A 19525-nucleotide genomic window follows, 5' to 3' on the forward strand; every position below is an offset into this window, starting at 1 on the left:
ATTCCTGCTTCCAACTGAGCACACTTAGCCAACCTACAACCTGCTTTCACCATCAGCTCTAGTAGCACCCTTCACCACACCACTAGTTCCTACAAACTAAAACTCAGCCTAACACGCCTTAGATCTAGGTTATAACTTTTGATGTTTTTGCCCCTTATACCGCCTTTTCAACTGCTAGCAGCCAATTAAGTTTCCTCTAAACCTTCTTCCTCTATCTAACGGTGTTTTAAAGTAGCCAAACTCCTTCAAATTCATTAAACCGAATTACCTAAAAAAATGACCTCAAATTTTTTTGGCTGAAAATTTTTCTCTTCTAGTGTGAGATTGTTTATTACGTGTATATTTCACCAAGTTGTGGGTTGTTTTTATAGTGATTTAATATTAAAAAAAAATGATTTCAGTTACTGATTTAATTAGGATGCCTACATAATTATAGTGTTAACAGGATTTTGAAGTTTTTTTTTCATTTTTTGGCTGGCATCAATTAATAAGATCCAACTCTTCAACCTCTTTTTTTTCAATATTTTTAATTATTCTGATTTTTTTTCTTTTATGTATTTGTTTTTCATTATAAAATTTCTATTAAATAAATATTTTAAATAATAAACAAAAATAAAATAAATCAAAATAAATAATGGAATTTATTGCAATCAAAAGAAGACTTCTTGAATGGTATTTATTGAATCGTTTTATGTATGTATTGATTGATTGATTATATTTTATACAGAGTGTTCCTTATCATATTAGAGTCGCTTTTGTTAATTCAAAGCCAACAGCAACCATTGATGTTATAAGCCCTCTTGAGTCTTTCATTATCTTCATGTGTATCATCTTTTTTTTGTATGTATGTGTTGTGATAAATTTTGATTGTTTTATTCATGTTTATTTCAACTTAATAATTAAAAAAAAAAAAGGACTACAGTGAGGCTAGTTAACTTTAGTGGTTGGATAAGATCTTTTAGATAAGAAAGTTTTATTCTTTTTTATATTTTTAATTTCGGTTGTAGTTAACCTTCTTTCAATCTTGTATCTTTGTATTTCAAACGTTTTGAAACCACCTTGCTGTGGTTTATAGAGAATTAAGCTGTATTTTGGTTGGCATGGGATATCCAAGTAACTTTGTTATGGCTAAATTTAACTTATATTTCAGATTTTGAATTCAGCTATTAGGATACTATTTCAAATTCTTAGAGGTCATAGGCAAAAGCTTTCAAAACGTATGTGGGAGAACTGTCTCTAGAATTATGTTTTCCCAACATAAATCTCATGTCTTTATTTCAGCACTCATGGTGATGAATTTAGGTGCACTATTGTAGATGTTCCGCATATGCTATGTACTGTGCTGGAAGTCTTGCCAATATTTAGGTAATATTGTAAGTAAGAACATCTATGGTGATAGATGTTTAGGTATGGTTCTTTATGAATATTTGGATACTTGACACTTAATTATATGTATATTTAAAGACATTCTTGTTCCCCTTCCTTTTTCTTGAAGCTGAAATGATCAAGTTTTGACTAATTTTCGCCTGTGGCGCCGTAATGCTATAGACAGGATTATTGCTAGTATTAGACATCTCTAGGTTGCTTTGGTGAAATTGGCTCTTAAGAATTAGGGTTTGAACATTCCTGGATATACACATTTACAAGGGGCATGACCTTTTTTACTACAACATCTTTTTTTAACATATGTGGAGCAGGTTTGAATCATTTCATTTATACACTAGTCTAGATGAAATTGAACATCTATATATATCTATTTGGAGAAATCAAGTGGTTGCTTTATTGGTTGCTTGGAAAATTTTTATATTGTTAAAACTTATAAAGAAGTTCATCTAATTAACCATTTATATATAGGAGAAAAAAGACTAAAGCTTGAAAGCAAAACACATTAATGGTAGGCAGCTTGGCCCTCAAAGAGTGAATAAAAGGAGGAAATATTGGAACTTGGGTAAACATACAGATTGTGATTATAAATGGTTAGCGGTTATGATCAAGTTAATGTAATATTAGAAGTCTTTGAATATTGGAATCCACGTGTTAAAATGTGCTCCTTAACTTCTGACAAATCAATTAAGGTTTTATCATTGGGAAGACCGGGCCTTTTCTATAAAGGAAAGAATATAGTATATCTTATATATAATAATTGCAGATAGTAAATTCAAATTTCTATACATTTACATGATTGGTGTCTTAACTTGCAAAAGGAACAAATTATCTTGTTGGGCTTATAAAATTATCTTATATCTTTTATAAATTTGCCTCTAGAATCACTAACTCAGCCTTTTTTAATTGCAGCTTGATCGCGTTGCTAGCAGCTTAATAGATTGCAAAGCTAGGTTGAATTTCTATCTTTAAGTGCATGTGCACTAGCTGGTACTAACTTACCATTTGATAGGTTTATGACTTATGATGCTTTGGGATTCACAGCTCCCATTAGGAATAGGTATGTGCCGAAACAGTCATCATACTCAGTTTCTGGAATGTTACACATGACCATTGTATGAGTTGTCTCTATTAATGTATTTTAGAATGAAGGGTTGTTACGCTTTCCATGGGATTTTGTCAAGCCTAGATCTCCATCTTAATTATAATGTTTCATTAGATATTGATATCTGGCTTCATTTAACATAATTGCATTTCATTATTTTAAACAATATTGATGTAGTTTTAAATCGAGATTTTTGTCTCAGAGTTCCTTTCTGCTAATTCCATCAGAGCAGTTCATCTTTCTAGGCTTGGTGAAAAACTTTATGTACATGCACACAAGGTTGCTTGCTACCATTGGTTTAATCAGCAAAAGTTTTTTGTAACAATAAATAGTGTTGCTAATTTTAATTAAAGTTGTCACAAAAAATTGAAGCTCTGTGCAATGAGACAAATGTAGTTGTGCTATGTTTTTTTGGTAACAATATTAGTTGTTTTTAAAGTTAATAATGTTGTTTTGAAATCTTTGTTAATTATTGGTAACAGTATAAAGGTTATTGTAAAATGAATATTTGCATCAAGAATTTTGGTTAGCAAATAAGATGAACGTTGTTGTGAAAGGATTTTTTGGCAACAAAAATAGTTGTTTCTAAATTTGTTAAAGTCGTTATTAAATATTTATTTACTATTTGTAACAAAACAATATTGTTGGGAAAAAATTATTTGCAACATTAATATTGGTTTTCAAATATCCTTAAGTTGTTGCAAAAATAAACAAAAATGATAAAATTGTTGTTTTGTAAGAACTTTTGGTAAAAATTTGTCATTTTAAAATTAATTATTGTAACTATAAAATAATTGTGCAAAAGTAATTCGCAACAAAAAATATTTTGTTGCAAAAAAATTTAGGCAACCAAAATAATGTTGTTATGTAAAAATTTTTGTAACAAAATATGTGGTTGATAAATAAAAGTTTTGACAACCACATTAAGTCATTGTTTAAATATTATTTATTTACTAATGACAAAAAATAGTTGCATGATACATTTTTTAAAACAACTTTCGAGATGATGAAAATCGTTGCATAAACTTTTAACAATGAAGATATGCGTAATGATCTTGCAACAACTTTTCTTTGTAGCGAAAAACTTTTTAAAATGCCAAATTGCCATTTTGCAACGATATTGAGCATTGCTAAAACCACTTTTTCTAGTAGTGCAATAAAAGGATTGGAATTGGTTTTGATTTGCATGATAAAAACTATAATGATTACGACTTAGATAAAATAATACATAATTACTTTGATACCAATTTTGATCGTAAAGGAGTACTAATACCTTCTTTACATGTAATCAACTCCTGAACTTTTGTTCAGTTGATGTAAATCAAAACCTATTCTTTTTAGGGATTCTTAGTTTAAGACAACCTTAAAATTGATAAATTCACATCGGTGACCAATCACACCTAGCATAAAAGGATTAGTGGCGACTCCATGATTTTAATGTCTAATGGGTAAGTTTTTGAATCTAAACGTTTTGACAAAAAATCTAAGACATAAACTTTGGAAGAAAATCTCATTATTGCTAATATCATGTGGCAATTCAATTTTCTCTATTAGTATTTTTTTTATTTCATCATTTTTTTACTTAAAAATTTTTTCCTTTAATTCTTTTGTTTTTTAATTAGATAATTTCTTTTAAAGAAATCCAATATATGTGTACAAGCAGCACATTATTTCGTCTTTCTTTTTAATTTATTTTTTTTATTTTAATCAAATAATTGACAACAAACACAATCGATATATTAAGTTTCTAAGAAAAATGTTAATAAAAGTATGTAGCATAAAACAACCCGTATTAGATGGGTGCATTCTTTTTATTTGCAATTGAATCAAGAGTTTTTCACAAAAAAATAAGACCAAGATGAAGATAGATTTATGATGTTCCATTTTGCCTTCACTCTATATATACATATATATGTACATTAAATTATATTTTAAATTATTTATTTAATTTTATAGTTATATATATGTAACACATTAATAAAATTATTATTTAATATCTTAAGTTAATAAAAATACTATATTTATGCATAATTAAAATACAATCCATCATATAAATTTGATTTATTTTAACTTTTGTTTGACTCTTGTTCGAGGTCTCAATGACCTTCGGTTTCTTTCCTTTTTTTTTCTATTTTTCCATTTTTTCTTTTTATTTAAACTTTTTTATTCTTTATTTTTTATTTAGATAAATTTTGTGAAAAAAATTATATAAGTGCTCATGTGACACCTTAATTTGTTTTTGTTTTGATTTTTTTAATTTGATAAATTTTCAACAAAATGAGGGATTGATAACAATGGCCAAATAATTTGTATACAATAGGCTTCCATGCAATTAAGAAGTTTACACAGTACCCAAACGAGCTTTCTTTTTCTTTTCTTTTCTTTTTTTCGCCTTTTTTCTTTTTTTTTTTTTAATCTTTTTAGTGAAAGTAATTTTGGACTTTTTCTTAACCCGAATAGCCTGGTGCAATTGGCCCGCAGACAATTCGATTGCACTTTTAAAACGGGTCGAAATTGAACAATTCAATTGAACTATTAATAAAAAAATCATTCAAGCCCTATCTTTTTATTGCAATCCATCAACCCCTCTAACATATTTTTGCATCAATTAAGGTATTATTTGGACAAAAAAATTAACATTGTGCTAACTTTTTTCTCTCATTAAGATAAAATTTCATGTGACATTAATAAAATAGATTATATATATATATATATATATATATATTCACCCGCATAACTTTTGAGTTTATTAAGTTTTATTCAATTTGGTTTTGTATAGAGATCAGTTGGTCTGAGTTTGTTTTTGCAGACGGTCATTATTCCCTTATGCATTTTGGCCTTTTAATGTTTTGCTAATTTAAACAAATATCCATGTATAAAATTCAGTAATCTGCAAAGAGATTTGCTATGGGTGGTTTTATTTTGTAGTATCAAATTTGGAATAATTTAACAATTCAGAGTCAGTATCATAGTCCTTGAAAGACATGGGCGGTACCAGTTACAGTTTCAACTGTGATTTTGCCTCATGGGACCGCTTTTAATCCCCTCGGAGCCAATAAAGGTTGCTTATCACTAGGCTACTTGGACTGTCTCAATGATATAACAGATTTATATAATTTGATTAAATGCTTTTAGGGAACCATGTTCATCACTTTGGAACTATGATGGTGATTAGCATAAAAAAAATGGAAAATTGTCTGAATTTACTGTGTGCATTTTCCCTGACATATTTGCCCTTTTCTCCATGCGTACCAGCTGCAGACTAGATCTCAGCTTTGTCCGTTTCATCAACTAATTGATTCATTGAATATATTACTAACAAGAATTAGTAGTTTCATTCCAGACTTAATCAATGTGTTGTTTGAGTTCAGTCATAACTCATAACTGGTTATTAATATAATAATAGATGTATTTTGATGAATAATTGACTATTTTTCAACTTTTTCCTGGAGTTTTATATTGAAATGGAAGGCAGTGGTAAATCAATAACAAATATTTGATTGCTATTAGTTAGAGAATCAGTTTCCACAGGCTTTTGGAGTCTGGAATCTCGTATTTTTCTTAACATAATTTTGAAATCAGCATTTATTTCTTTTATATTTCATTCTCCATGTAGATGTTTATCTCTTTCCGGAGATATTAACAATACTTTCTATTTTCTTTTTTCTTTTTGGGTGCAGACAGTAGATCAATTTTTTGGTATTAAAGTTCCCATTAGCCTAATGGAACTGAATGCTCTGTTTCGTGGCATTGATAATGCATTTTAAGTATATGCAAATCAAATGTTGATAATTTAGGTCAGTATCCTTTATGTTTAACATTCTAAGTTGATGGATTTGACTTTCATTTCTATGAAAGAAACTAGAAATTCATTTTTCCTTTCTCTTTTATTGTATTTGTGGTAGTCAATATTGTTTCACTATTTTGTGGTAAAATACAATAAAAAACAATAACCAATAGAGTTATATCAATGACAGTTGAAATGAATAGGTGATGTAACCCAGTTGGAGTCAAAAATTGGATCTAAAGATGTTAATGGAAGATTTGTGATATATTATAATATCTTCAACCATCTGGATACGGCAAGTTTATTTATGGAATGAGCATTCTGTTACTTTTTATTGCTTTTGGACCATCCCTTGTTAACATAGATAGTACTCTGGGCTAAATCCTGGAACTATTATCAAATGAAATATTCCTAAATCAGTTAATCCTCAAATTATTTCTTACCAACATTATCATCTGACAGCTGTTGCTTGACTATCTTACTAACTTCAGTGCTGTAATCTTCATCGTCATTGGTTTCTGTGTAATCCTCAGATCCCTACATTTATATTGTTTTTTCCCTTTTTTTCTGAAAAAGTAAGAGCTCACTTAATAGACAACCATGACAATAGTGAGCTATTAATCTTCTCATCAATATATCAGTTTCTCTTTGGATGTTGGTGTAATTATACTTATAGCCAAAAAATAGAAAATTGGATTCCTAAATTACATTCTATCAATTTCAGGTTCCCTTGCATTTAAAATAGCAAGGAAACATCCTTAAAAGTAGGCTGGAAAAGTATATCCCTCTCTTTTCATAAACTTCCATTCTCCAATCTGATAAAATTGCTTAATATGAAAACCTTGATAAATAAGTGCTTGTTTTCTCTATTGCTATTTCAGTTATTAATTGCTTGATTAGCTTTACACATCATGGAAACTAAAATTTTCTCAAGGGAAATCAGTATAGCATTGTTCATTTATGTCCCTCTTGCCACTTTCATTGTTTGAATTCTGTTTGGTGTTTCAATCTGTTCTGTATACTCTTCCTTCTGCTACTTTTTCATTTTGTTGCCTACGATGATCTAATTCCGACCTTGATGAATGAATTTCACATTGCAGCTAGCAAAGATGATCTGATTCCACCTTTGCCTGTACTCACCCGATATAGAAAAGAAGCTGGAATAAAGGCTTTTGTGAAGAAGGAACTATTTGATTCTAGGCTGCCAGATCAGAAAAGGTCCATCGAAATTAATGTCCTGACAACACCAACCCTATGTGTTCAGTTAAACACTTTATATGTGAGTTCTTCATTTTGTCCTCGTTGTTAGCACGTCTGGATGACTTTACCTTTCCTTCTTTCTGTTTTTTTTTTTTTTTTTGGGGGTGGGGGTGGGAGGGAAGGGTGTTTAGGATTGGTGCAAATGGTTTTCTCTTTTAATCAATAATGATAAATTAATGTTCATGTTTTGGTAGTTGCTGCTGCTTGATGCATAGTTGAAATAACCTTTCTGTGATTCATTATCACTGGTGGTAGGATTATTTGTTTTTCCCTTATGTTTGTAAGCATACTTTATGCACTCTAACCATTGAAGACTGCTAAGTTATGGTGTATGGATAAGTAATAGTCTTATCATATCTCCAATAACTCTTCATTAGTACACAATTAATCTGTTGGTTCACGTTCACCTTTCCAAGACACCAATAGAAAAGCAGTTAAACTAGATTGTCATAAGTGGGAAACAAATGGAATAGTTTGAGTAGAAATATAGGTGATATGTATCTAGGGAAGTAGCTACATTATGTTGAGTGGGGTCAACCCTAGAAAAGTTTATTTTATGTACACATGTTAGGGCAAAATTTTTATGATTTTCTCATATTGACCCCACTAGAATTAAACAAAAAGCTAATATAAGGGGAAAAATAAGTATATTTTTTTTATCTTTTTTTTTTTTTAATTATAACAATGAGTATAAATGCAATTTTCAAGAAAATCTTAAAAAGTCTTTCTACTTTGTATTATAAATATAGACATACACTTTATCAAAAAGAAAAAAAAATGGGAAAAACACATTTAAACATATTTGATTAAAATGTGAAATGCGGCATATGTTTAAATATAATTGTCCTATATAAAAATGAAATCATTCATTTATTATGCATAAAATTATTTTTTAATTCTAACTTATTCAGAAATATTTGTCTATTATTGTGTCCAAATACATCTTTTGCATTTTGCTTTCGGAAATAATAGGTAAATAACAAAAGTAGCGATAAATTGATACACAGCTTAATTAACTTCAAAATTTTATGGATGATTATATTATAGGCATGATTGCATGAAATAATATCTCGGTGTAATAATTTTTATTGAAGTATTGGAATAATATATTCAATCTTTTTTAATATTTAGAACATTTTGATCTAATGCAAAGCTCCTTACAATGTATACAAATGACGTGTTTGTATAATGCAGATTGTTTTATGTCTATATGACCCCACTGAATTATTTTATTTTATTTTATTTTTTGCCACTGTATGTACTGGCAAGTGTTGTAATATTATCACAAATTCTTAAACTCAGCATAAAAACAAAGTATCGAGAATATGATAGGAAAAAAGAACAACGAAAAATTTAATCTTTGAAGTAAATGAAGCTTCTTGCTTTATAAAGACATTCTTCATAGCCTAGTCGGGGGCAGAACCATGGAGCTGACCTACGAAGCCTCTTCTTTTCCCTATTGAAATCAGATGATCTTCCCTGACTGACACTTTCATCTATTTGGTTTATCGCCAATAACGGATAAGGCATATATAATAATGAAAAAGATTTGTTTACATTCGGAGTTTTCAGTTTTCCTTTTCTGGTTGACTGTTCTAAATATTATCCAATAGTGATGTCCTGCCTAGTCATTCTTTCACTTGTGCTAAAATCATACTCTAGAGGTCCATCAGTTTCCCATCATTTGCTTTCTTCTTTATTTGCTGATGCTGTTATCAGAATATATTCTTACTTGAATTTTTGCTACTGGCAGTATGCTATTGGTCAACTGAACAAGTTGGAAGCTAGCATCTGGGATCGCTGGACAAGGAAAAGGCCCCAGGAAAAAATCTGCATCAGTGTGTATCTGAAGTTCACACTGATACTATCTATTGTCATTCTTTTTAGTAATAAACGTATCTCATGTATTTGAAACTTGGCAACTAATATATTCCTCTGAAATGGTTAGCTTTCTTGACTTTCAAAGTTAACAGAAATGAGAATGAAAAATAGTTGGCTTAACTTGGTCTTGAGAACTGAATGCTTCCCAAATAGTTGATATTCATTTTCTTGTTGCTTAAATCAATATGTTTTTCAAATAGTTGAAATCCTAGATTTTGGCTATTGTTTGGGGATAGAGTGGTGTCCAGATTTCACATTGTGGAGTGTTCTCTACCAAAGCTCTCATACTTCTGCATTCTATTTATATGTTTTCCGTCTCTACATGTTCAGTATTTTGTGACTGTGTCAGTACATCAGCAGCTTTCCATTGAAGCAATTTTACTTTTTGCTTCTCAGACTGAACTTCTCCATTTGTCTGTAGGGAAATCCATGGATGATAAATCTAAAAGTGCAACCCAGAAAGACACCTTGGATGGAAACAGGAAGATATAAATGCTGCTATTAACCGAATTCGAGAGTTTACTGGTAATATCAATTTTATTTTTCATAAGAAACAGAATTGATTACTGATTAAGTATTTTCTGCATGTTGCAGGAACTAAAATTATTTCCTTGGATTTAAGGGAGCCATTTGTCGAGAACTTGTATAAACCTAGTGTTTCTCAATCTCGGTTGGAAGCAGTTACTGAACCACTTGATGTGGTAAGTCATTTTTTTTTTTCCAAAAAGAAAATAATAATAATAATAATAATGGCTAGTGTGAGTGAAATAGCTTGTTTTTTTTTTTCTCTTTCCTGGACTTGTTAGAGTGTGTCATAGTTCGGACTTTTGAATCTCACCTTTTATCATTACTTTTATTGACCAATTATAACAAAATGTTTGTTTTCCTAATCAACATTTGTAGGGCTCATAACTCATGGGTAAGTTCCATGATTGTGGATGGTTACGATGGGTATTTGTTCTTGTAGGTTTTTAAAGTTCACCGGAGTCGACCTTTTTCCATATCAGGCAAAAGTTAATATGTCATCGTTACCTTTATTATGGTCGCATAACTTTTTGGATTCCTCAGAGTACTACATATATCTTACCATCATGCGATGTGTGGGGGCAGTGGTAAAATGAGTGGCAAATATTTTACACTAGTGGTTGTTTTAGGATTATTTTGATAACTTTGACACAATTTCAATGCATTATGATTGCATTGGAGTTTATTGAGTCTCTAAGCTGATATTCTCTGTTGTTCATATGAATGGTTAATGAAACTTTAGGGGACAGATTACATCAACTTAACCCTGTAGTTGCTCTTATTACCGGAGACAAGTGATGTCAAACAAGGGGGGAAAAAGAGAGTGATAATAGAAGTGGGAGGTTAAATCAGAGAGAGACAGAAGCAACAAGGAAGAAACAAAGGAAATAGGGAAGAAACAGAAGAACTGAAATAACTTTTAAATTTCAATAGTCAACATCTCAAAGTCTCAATAATTCATCGTCCAAAACCTACCCCAAACTGAAATAACATTACCGTTTATAAATTAATTGCTGAACTTTAATAGAGACACAAAATACCAAACATTATCTTGTTTAGAAATGACCATAATAAAATACAAACCTAAATGATTCTCCATCATAAAGCCAAGAGATTTGATAAAACCTGGAATATATGCCCTAGTCAATCCTACAATTCTTTATGCAACTTGACAGAGTATAGTGTTTAGTACTATGTTACACTTACATGGTTAACCCAAGAACTGCCCGTAAATAGCTGCTTTCATTCCTGTTGACATGATACCTGGTTGTTTGATAACATTTGGAGTATATCAGGTCAATTCCAGTACTGCTTATGAACCTGATTGATTAAAGGATAGTGTTTAGACCTCATATATGGCTATTTCAATTTAATTTGGTAAAAAAGTTTAGTTTTCTTTTGCTTATATTATTAATTTGAGTACATTCTACTTGTCTCTGTTAATGCTTGAATTTAGCTTTAAAGTTTTCTTTTGTAGTCAAGCTTTCATATTTATAAAATGTGTTTAGTGCTAATGTAGATTTATTAAAAATGTATGTTAATTGATGATGAGATATGACTGTGCATTGTTAACTGCCGCAGGAACTAAATCAACTATGTGATATTATTGTGGAGCCACTGAGGGATCGAGTCGAGACCAGTCTTCTTCAGGCTTCACTGGTCTTTTTCTAAATCTGCATCTTCCACCAAAATTTAAACTGATTCTTAAAGTTTTACTTGTTGAAATGGTTTCTTTTTCTAGGAAGCCTTACTTCTAGTTTTATTAGATGGAGGTCAATCACGAGTTTTTTCCCCAAGTGATGCAAAACTGTTGGAAGAAGATTTGGAAATATTAAAAGTGATCACTGGCGACTTCAATAAAAACTAACAATATTGACAATGATGATGGAGTTAATGTTGATATTGAACACAGATTTCTCGGTATTAGAAATTTGTCTCTCTTTCTCCACTGATTTGAGTACCTCATTTTGTTTAGACAAACTTAGACCTTGAAAGGTGCTATGAGCGAATTGGGCTTACTGCTTCACTTTTGATGTCTGATCAAATATGATTGTCTAGTGTGTGCAATTTGATCGATTTATTGTAGCTGTAGGACTCAAGTGACACTATCTATTCACATGAATGTTGGTGTGTTGCTTAGGAGTTATTTATTTCTTGAGGTGATGGACTTCCTCGAGGAGTCGTTGAAAATCATGTAGCACGCGTTCGGCATGTTGTAAAGTTAAATGGATTGGAGATAAGATACGGTGCTTTGACTATTGCTGTTTAAAACCTCTCTTTTTGAAAGGTGAAAGGGTACATTTGCTACCAAAGTTATGGTGAAAAATATTGGAAGGAATGAAAAATTGTCATTACCAGGTAGTTTAATGACAAATAAAAATATTTCTGACTATTGTGCCTATATTATCACCTGTTTAAGTGTTTGAATTTTTTAACATATATTGCACTACACCAAAATCTAATCTTTTAACAAAGGATAATCTTTTGGGCATTCTGCAAACAAACATTTTTCCATGTTTATACCCCAGGAAGACATGATATTAATTTTTTTCAACCATAATCGTTTGCAGACTCGAGAATTGGTCGAGGACTTGAGATCGTCAAGTGGCAAACTAGGTGCTGATAACCACCCTTTACTGCGAATATTATGCCACAGGGCAGATTCAGAGGCATCCCAATTTGTCAAGAAGCAGTATAAGAGACCCAAGTCTTCTGCTTAGGCTGATACTTGTCTAGTAGTCGACTCAAAATTGGCAAGTTATGCCATTTTTAAACTAGTTTGTTCTCTTCTTATGTGTAAATAATTCACATTTGACAAGTCTATTTGAGATGGAAACCATACCCTGAATGCTCCATGGCCAAGTAGAAGTGTTTTGAGCCAAACCTATTTGCAATGAGGTATAAAAGCTTGGTCTATTTGGCAAGCAGCAAGGATGCCTCAAAAGGGTTTCAAATAGCGTATGTGTAGCAGCATTGTGGCCGCTTTTTTGCGGCTTCGGTAGCCTCCGCGACTGCTACATACCCGAAATTGGGTTGTGAACGGAATTCACAATCACAACGGCTGCGTTCCGTTCACAACCTAATTTGGAAGACAAAGATAGCATGGATGAAACTTGAAAGAGGTTAGAAGATAGATGAAGAATGGGATATGCTTGTCGATTTTTAGAGAAAGAGCTAGGGGAAAGTTTGGACGTGGGTTTCTACCTTGCCTTTCTGGTTATCAAAGTTTAGGGGAAATTTTGGGGGAGAGGGGTACTGCATTGAGGGGGACGCGCGGGTTGAGTGGGGTGGGGTGGGGTGGGTGGGTTTTTATTTATTTAATTTTATAATTAATTTTATTAAAATATAAATTTAAAAATTTGTAATTTTTGAAATTATATATATATATATATGGATTTTAGATAAAAATTTGTAATAAATTTTTTTGTATAAATTAGATAAAAAATAATTATAATTAAATATTATAATTTGATTTTGTTATTTATTAATTTATGATTTTATATTTGAAATTTAATAATTTTTTTGTTATTTTGGTATTTATATTGTTATAAATTCTTTTGTTATTAGATTAATTCTTATTAATTTGTAACTATAGTTGATGAAATTTGAAATTATTATATTTTTAATTTTATAATTTTATTAAATGTGGATGTTTGGTATTTAACGTATTATATTTAGTTAATATTTTGATTTGTCCATAATTAATTTTGAATATAAACTTGGTTCAAGTAAAAATTTTATTGCTAAATCAAATATAAATGTTTTATTATAATCTAAATAAAATTATGAATAATTTTTTTAGAAAATAAAAACATAAATGTCATAAACTGTTAAAAAAAACATTAATTAAACAAGAATTTTTATAATTATAATTATAATTATTATATTTTATAACAAATTGTACAAAATTAAAAAAAATTCACGACCGCGATAACTGTAATAATCTCCCTTATATCCGAAATATGATAAATACAACGAGACTGAAAACGTGACCGTGATCGCGATTGCTATTTAAATCCCTGGCCTCAATGATCCTGCAATGTGGCTGTCTTGCTAGAGATTATTGACTTAACATTGGAAAGTTGACTTGTGGTTGTTTATCGGTGTCGGAAGAAAGTTTTTTCAAGAGATTCTTTTATCCTCCCCAGCATTTGGCAAGTTCAAGCGATATTTTTGGCCATGGCGGTAAAGTTAATTGTTTCTTTGCTGGAATGATATTCAGCCCTGGGATGGTCCAAAAGGTTGTGGTTTGGAGGGGATGTTAACCTTAAACTGTATTTTGGTTATTTGCATCTTGTTTCTCCTATGAACTTTTTGACATTCAACTTTGTTTTGCTTCTTTCCTTTGGAAATAATATTTGTTTGACACCAATATATTCATATTTTTTTCCTTATATTTGAAGTATATATTAATATAAGATGAACCCGTTGGACACAAGAAGGAAATAAAAATGCATATCAATATGAGTATTAGTATTATAGGATGTAATCCAATCGAATTCTGATGCGTTGTTAGGCTTGACATGAAAATTCGAAGTTTAAAATTTGATTCGAACTTAATTGAATAATTGAATGTTATTTTTCATGCTTATGTAATTTAATTGTATCATTTGAGTTTGACTCAGTACACTTGATTAGGTTAGGTGAAATTATAAATTAAACACTATTATTATTATTTATTTAAATAATATTTAATATATTAAAAAATAAGTCTTATTAGGCTTTGGAATCTTTCCACTGAATATTAAACTATACAAATTAAGTTTGACTTATTATTCAAATAATTTGAATTTAAGCTTGAATTGATAATAAATAAATCAAATAATTCACGGATAGCTTGATTTGTTTATATTTTTACGTTATTGTTTTTAAATCATAATTCAAGGGACTGTAGACATGTCTGAAAGAAAGAAAAAGAAAAGAATTGAAATATCAAATCAAAATAAATTTTGTTGAACTCAGTTTTAACTCCGTTTATATTCTTTAAAATTTGCAATGTAACCCAGTTTATATTCAATTTATTTTTTAAATTTGCTTTGTCTTGTTTAAATCACGACACAATAATAATGATAAAAGAAATTTTATTTATTTTTTTTTCTTGGACATTATGAAAATACAAATCATTTTAATTATCTTATTCATGTAAACTAATTTTTATGTTTTTTACTTGGGCAATTAAATCGTTAAAAATGAATTTATTTCAAAATTCTAAAAATTCGAAACGTATATTTTTCTTATCAAAACATAAAGAAAAAGTAATCGAAAAGAGTGTTCTTCTTTAAAAAAAAAATGGAAAACATTAGGCTAAAAGCCAAATGCCAAACGTTTTTTAATTGAAAATTAGCTCGAAAAGTTTTGAAGTAACCTATTCCAGTAAAAATGTTTTGGACCATCGATCTGAACCTATTTATGTTACAACCGTTGATTTGCTCATAAAAAAGTAAGTTCATTCCTTCCTTCCCCACGGTCTCACTTTGCTCTCAAAATCATCGATTCAGGTGAAAAGCCAATTTTCCTTTTATTCTAATTTTGTCGTTTTGTCGATGATTCTGATGCTTTACTTTGTATTTTTCACAGTTTTGTTTGGTTGAAAATATAGTACTGATTTTTATATTTACAAAGCTTTGATTCGTAATGGGTTTTGCTTGTTTGGGTCTATATGGCATGTTTGGTCTTTCTTTTTAGAAGGGAAATTTGAATTAATGATAACCATTGTTTTTGAACATTTTCTTTGATCAAATTCTGGGAAATTAAGATTATCTTGACATGGAATTTTGGTTTTGTTTTTGGTTCTGTCTTGTCTGAATCTTATGGCCAAGTAATTGTTTTGGTTATAAACTTTTTTCACATGATTAGAGAGTGAAACTTTTGTTCTAGTAATTTTGGTTGGTTTAAACTAGTATTCATTTGTAGTTTAAAAGATATGATTTTCAATAGGATTTTGTTTGAACGGCTTGTATTGAATAAGATCATAGAAAAGTTTTTGACTGTTCTTCAAGGAAATGCCATAGTTTTCCTTTGGTACTATCTGTTTATTATTGCTTTATTTTGATTCTGGGTTCGCTGCTATCCATGTTCGTGGAATTGAGCATTGCTGATCATGTGAAACGGGCATTGTAGGGTTATATTTCTTTACAATCTCGTAAATTTTCAATTAGTTAAAAAATAATCTTTCTCAATCTTTTCTGTTTGGATTGTTGAAATTTGGCTTTAACATACTTGATATTGGGGTAGGACTAAGTTGATTTTTGAATTCTTCAAGACTGATAGACTGTTTCTTCTTACTCTTAAGGACATTGGTTTCATTGTGAATTACCCTTTTTTTTTTTTTTAACATTTCCCTTTTGATTGCAGTTGCAAAATGTTTCTCAAGGTGCAGTTGCCATGGAATGTCATAATTCCTGCTGACAGCTTGGATACCAAAGGCTTGATGCTCCAAATAGCTATATTGGTCCGCCTTTTGGATGAATTTGCTCGGAAGAAGGCCACCAAGGATCTTGGATATTTCATGGCTGTCACAACACTGGAGAGCATTGGGGAGGGTAGAGTTAGAAAGAACACTGGGGATGTGCTTTTCCCTGTTGTCTTCAGTGGAATCACCTTCAAGATGTTCAGAGGAGAGATTTTGGAAGGAGTTGTATACAAGGTACTAAAACATGGAGTTTTCTTGAAGAGTGGACCAATCCAGAACATCTATCTGTCTCACATAAAAATGCCCGACTACCATTATGTGCCTGGAGAGAATTCTCTCTTCATGAATGACAAGCACTCGAAGATTGAGAAGGATGTTGTCATCCGATTTATTGTGATTGGAACAAAGTGGATGGAAGCAGAGAGGGAATATCACGCATTGAAGTTTGGAAGGTGACTACTTAGGACCAGTTTCCTGAATATAACTTTTGTTTCATCTTTGTGATTCGGATGTACTTGTTACTGCTTTCTTAGGAAGTAGTTCACGGTAGGAGTGTTGGATGTTGAACTATTCTACTTGTTGTAAATTCAATTGGACAAAGACGTTGAATTCTAGAGCTTACTTATGGTGTTAGCTTTGTATAACTTGGTTCGGTTAAGTCGGTTTTTGTTTTTTTAAGTTTTTTTAAAACTGAATTGAATTGACCAACTGAACAATTGCTCACCCCTACTCAAGTTTAGCTTTCCATTTTAGAAGGTTTATTGTTTCAATGGATGAAGCAGTAGCTAAAGAAGTAGTTTGAAAGGATACCAAAGGCAAAGAGTAGTGTAGATTGAAGCAATGCAAGGATGAGAAAGAAGAAAAGTTGGGACATAGAAGAGATGATACCATTATTAGATTGATCGAAAAAGCTTTGTTGCACATACAGCTATATATGTAAGCTGTGAATATAAAGTAGTGAAGGTAAATATATTTATTTATTTAGAATCAAAATCAAATTGGTTTCACATTTCTACATTTGTTATAGAGAATAATTCATGGAAGTAATTGCTATGCTTTAGTTAATTGTTTGTAGAATCCATTTCATTTCTCATGTTTTAGTACTTTTGCTTCTAAGATCATTCTTTGTTTCCCAATCAAACTTCTTTCTATATTTAGTTAATTCAATTTGGATAGCAATCAATAAATAAAATTTTAATAATTTTTCTAAAGAACATTAATATTTTCATTTTACAATAATAATTGTAATAATATATAACCTTAAATCGGTTTAGATATGGATATGATTCAATCTAATTTGATTAGAAAAAAATCAACAATCTAAATTTGCTCAACTTAAACTCAAAATTATTTAAATTTGAATTAATATGAATTTGAAATAATTCGAACTCAAATAACTCAAAATTTTATTAGAAATTATTATTTAAAAAAAATTGTTTTGATTTTAAAAATAATAATTTAAACTCAAAATAATCCAAATCCAATAGTCTTAATTTCAAATAATCCAAATAATCTATACCCACAACCATCCAAAATTTCTTTTACACTAATAATTTAATATGAAGTAAAATGACACACAAAATTGCCTTCACTATATCTATAAATCTTTTCCAAAAATTATTTGTGCAACAAAATTGAATATTTCGAAAAATGTCCATTTGAGAAATTTGAGAAAAGTACAACATTTTAGCATTTTAGTAAAAAAAAAAGTAAAATGGTATATATTTCAAAATCATCACTCAAATCCAATTCAATTATACTCAATACAATTACAATTAAATTTTGAATGATTTAACAGGTAATGAATGGTGCAAGTTTAGATGAAATTGTGAAAAATAATGTATATGTGTGTATAATAATAAATGCAAGTAAATAGTAAAAGTTATTGTGTGAAGTTGTGTTTATTGTAATTTGGTGTGCTCACCAAATTTTTTTTTTTGTTTATTCAAACAAATAAAAAAGTGATATTAGAATTGCTGTAGCATTTCGAAGCGAAAGTATTGTAGCAAATCAATATTATAGTAGAATGTTACAATTGATACTGAAAGTTGAAATTTTAAATCTGGCCATTAGTTACATTTCAAAAATAGGAAATCTTGAATATACAAATTGAGTGCTTAAACACAGCTGTTCTATGTTACAGGCTTAAACATAGCTGTTCTATATTACTAGAGTGCTTAAATTACTCAAACTAAATTGATTCACTACAAAAGCTTTATTACTAGAGTGCTTAAACATTTCAATACAAAGAAGAGAAAAAGACATAGATTGAAAGCAAATACACGTACTTAGAATTATTATTTAAATTGTTAACACCTTAATATTAGCCACTGCAGACTTCATGATCCCACAATTCTCCCAATTTTACGATTGAGAAACAATTGGGCAATGGAAGCGATTGACGGGTATGGGCTTGAGCAACTTTTTGCATCGTTGGCCGAAGTTGAGGACTGCCATTGAAGCATGCAAATGCTAGCTTTGTAGTAGATACAACATCCTTTGCAACTTGCCTTATCAGTGGTGAGAGGTGTTGGTCTATCACATCTTTAAGTAAAATCAGTTGGTTGTCATTTGGTATTGATGTTGATGTTGATGCCGATGCCGATGATGATGATGGCAAACATGAAATCAAATCACCAAGATACCTCCCCATTAGTATTTCCATTGTTAGCACCCCAAAACTATAAACATCACATCTCTCGTCTATTTTCATTGTATAAACTAATTCTGCTTAAAGAAATATATCTAATCAATGTGCTCTATTAAGCAATAAATTTATTTAATCAATATATTATTATGTAAGAATATTGAGAAAATTATAAAATAATGCTGAAAAGAAATTGAGAAATTTAAAAGATTACATGAAAATTGAAATTTAGATGTTTAAATAAGATTTTACATTTAGTTCATCAGTTTGATATATTGAATATTAAAAAATTAAGTGTTAAAATTCAAAGATTAATTACACATTTGATACTTGAATTAGAGTAAAATTTTTTATACTTAAATTTGAAAAGTTACAATCTTAATATTACTTGTACTTTATTTTAACGCATCAATTTACACACAAAACTAACCCTTTTAATTGAATGATGACATGTTTAAAGTATCTTAAAAAAGAGATATCAATAAATACCTAGAGTTATGTACCCTAAAGAGCCAGCAAGTGAGG

The 19525-nt window shown here is 30.0% G+C and overlaps 1 protein-coding gene and 1 pseudogene across 1 annotated transcript; one reads left to right on the top strand and one right to left on the bottom strand.

Annotated features, from left to right (window-relative positions):
- The first annotated feature begins 15657 nt into the window (after positions 1 to 15657).
- LOC149513530 (DNA-directed RNA polymerase V subunit 7 pseudogene) lies at positions 15658 to 16831 on the top strand (annotated as a pseudogene).
- Positions 16832 to 18676: 1845 nt separating this feature from the next.
- Positions 18677 to 19066, bottom strand: LOC149513531 (MDIS1-interacting receptor like kinase 2-like). Its single transcript, XM_089748694.1, has one exon. It carries the CDS (start codon positions 19064 to 19066, stop codon positions 18677 to 18679), a length of 390 nt encoding a protein of 129 aa, XP_089604820.1.
- Positions 19067 to 19525: the final 459 nt, after the last annotated feature.

This window comes from Durio zibethinus, chromosome 19 (genome assembly GCF_047325235.1).
Source record: "Durio zibethinus cultivar Kanyao isolate XHJ-2024 chromosome 19, ASM4732523v1, whole genome shotgun sequence".
Classification (NCBI taxonomy): Eukaryota; Viridiplantae; Streptophyta; class Magnoliopsida; order Malvales; family Malvaceae; genus Durio; species Durio zibethinus.

Bases quoted from the DNA above. Each gene is read 5' to 3' on its own strand.
- LOC149513531 (XM_089748694.1), bottom strand. From the start codon at position 19,066: ATGAAAATAGACGAGAGATGTGATGTTTATAGTTTTGGGGTGCTAACA.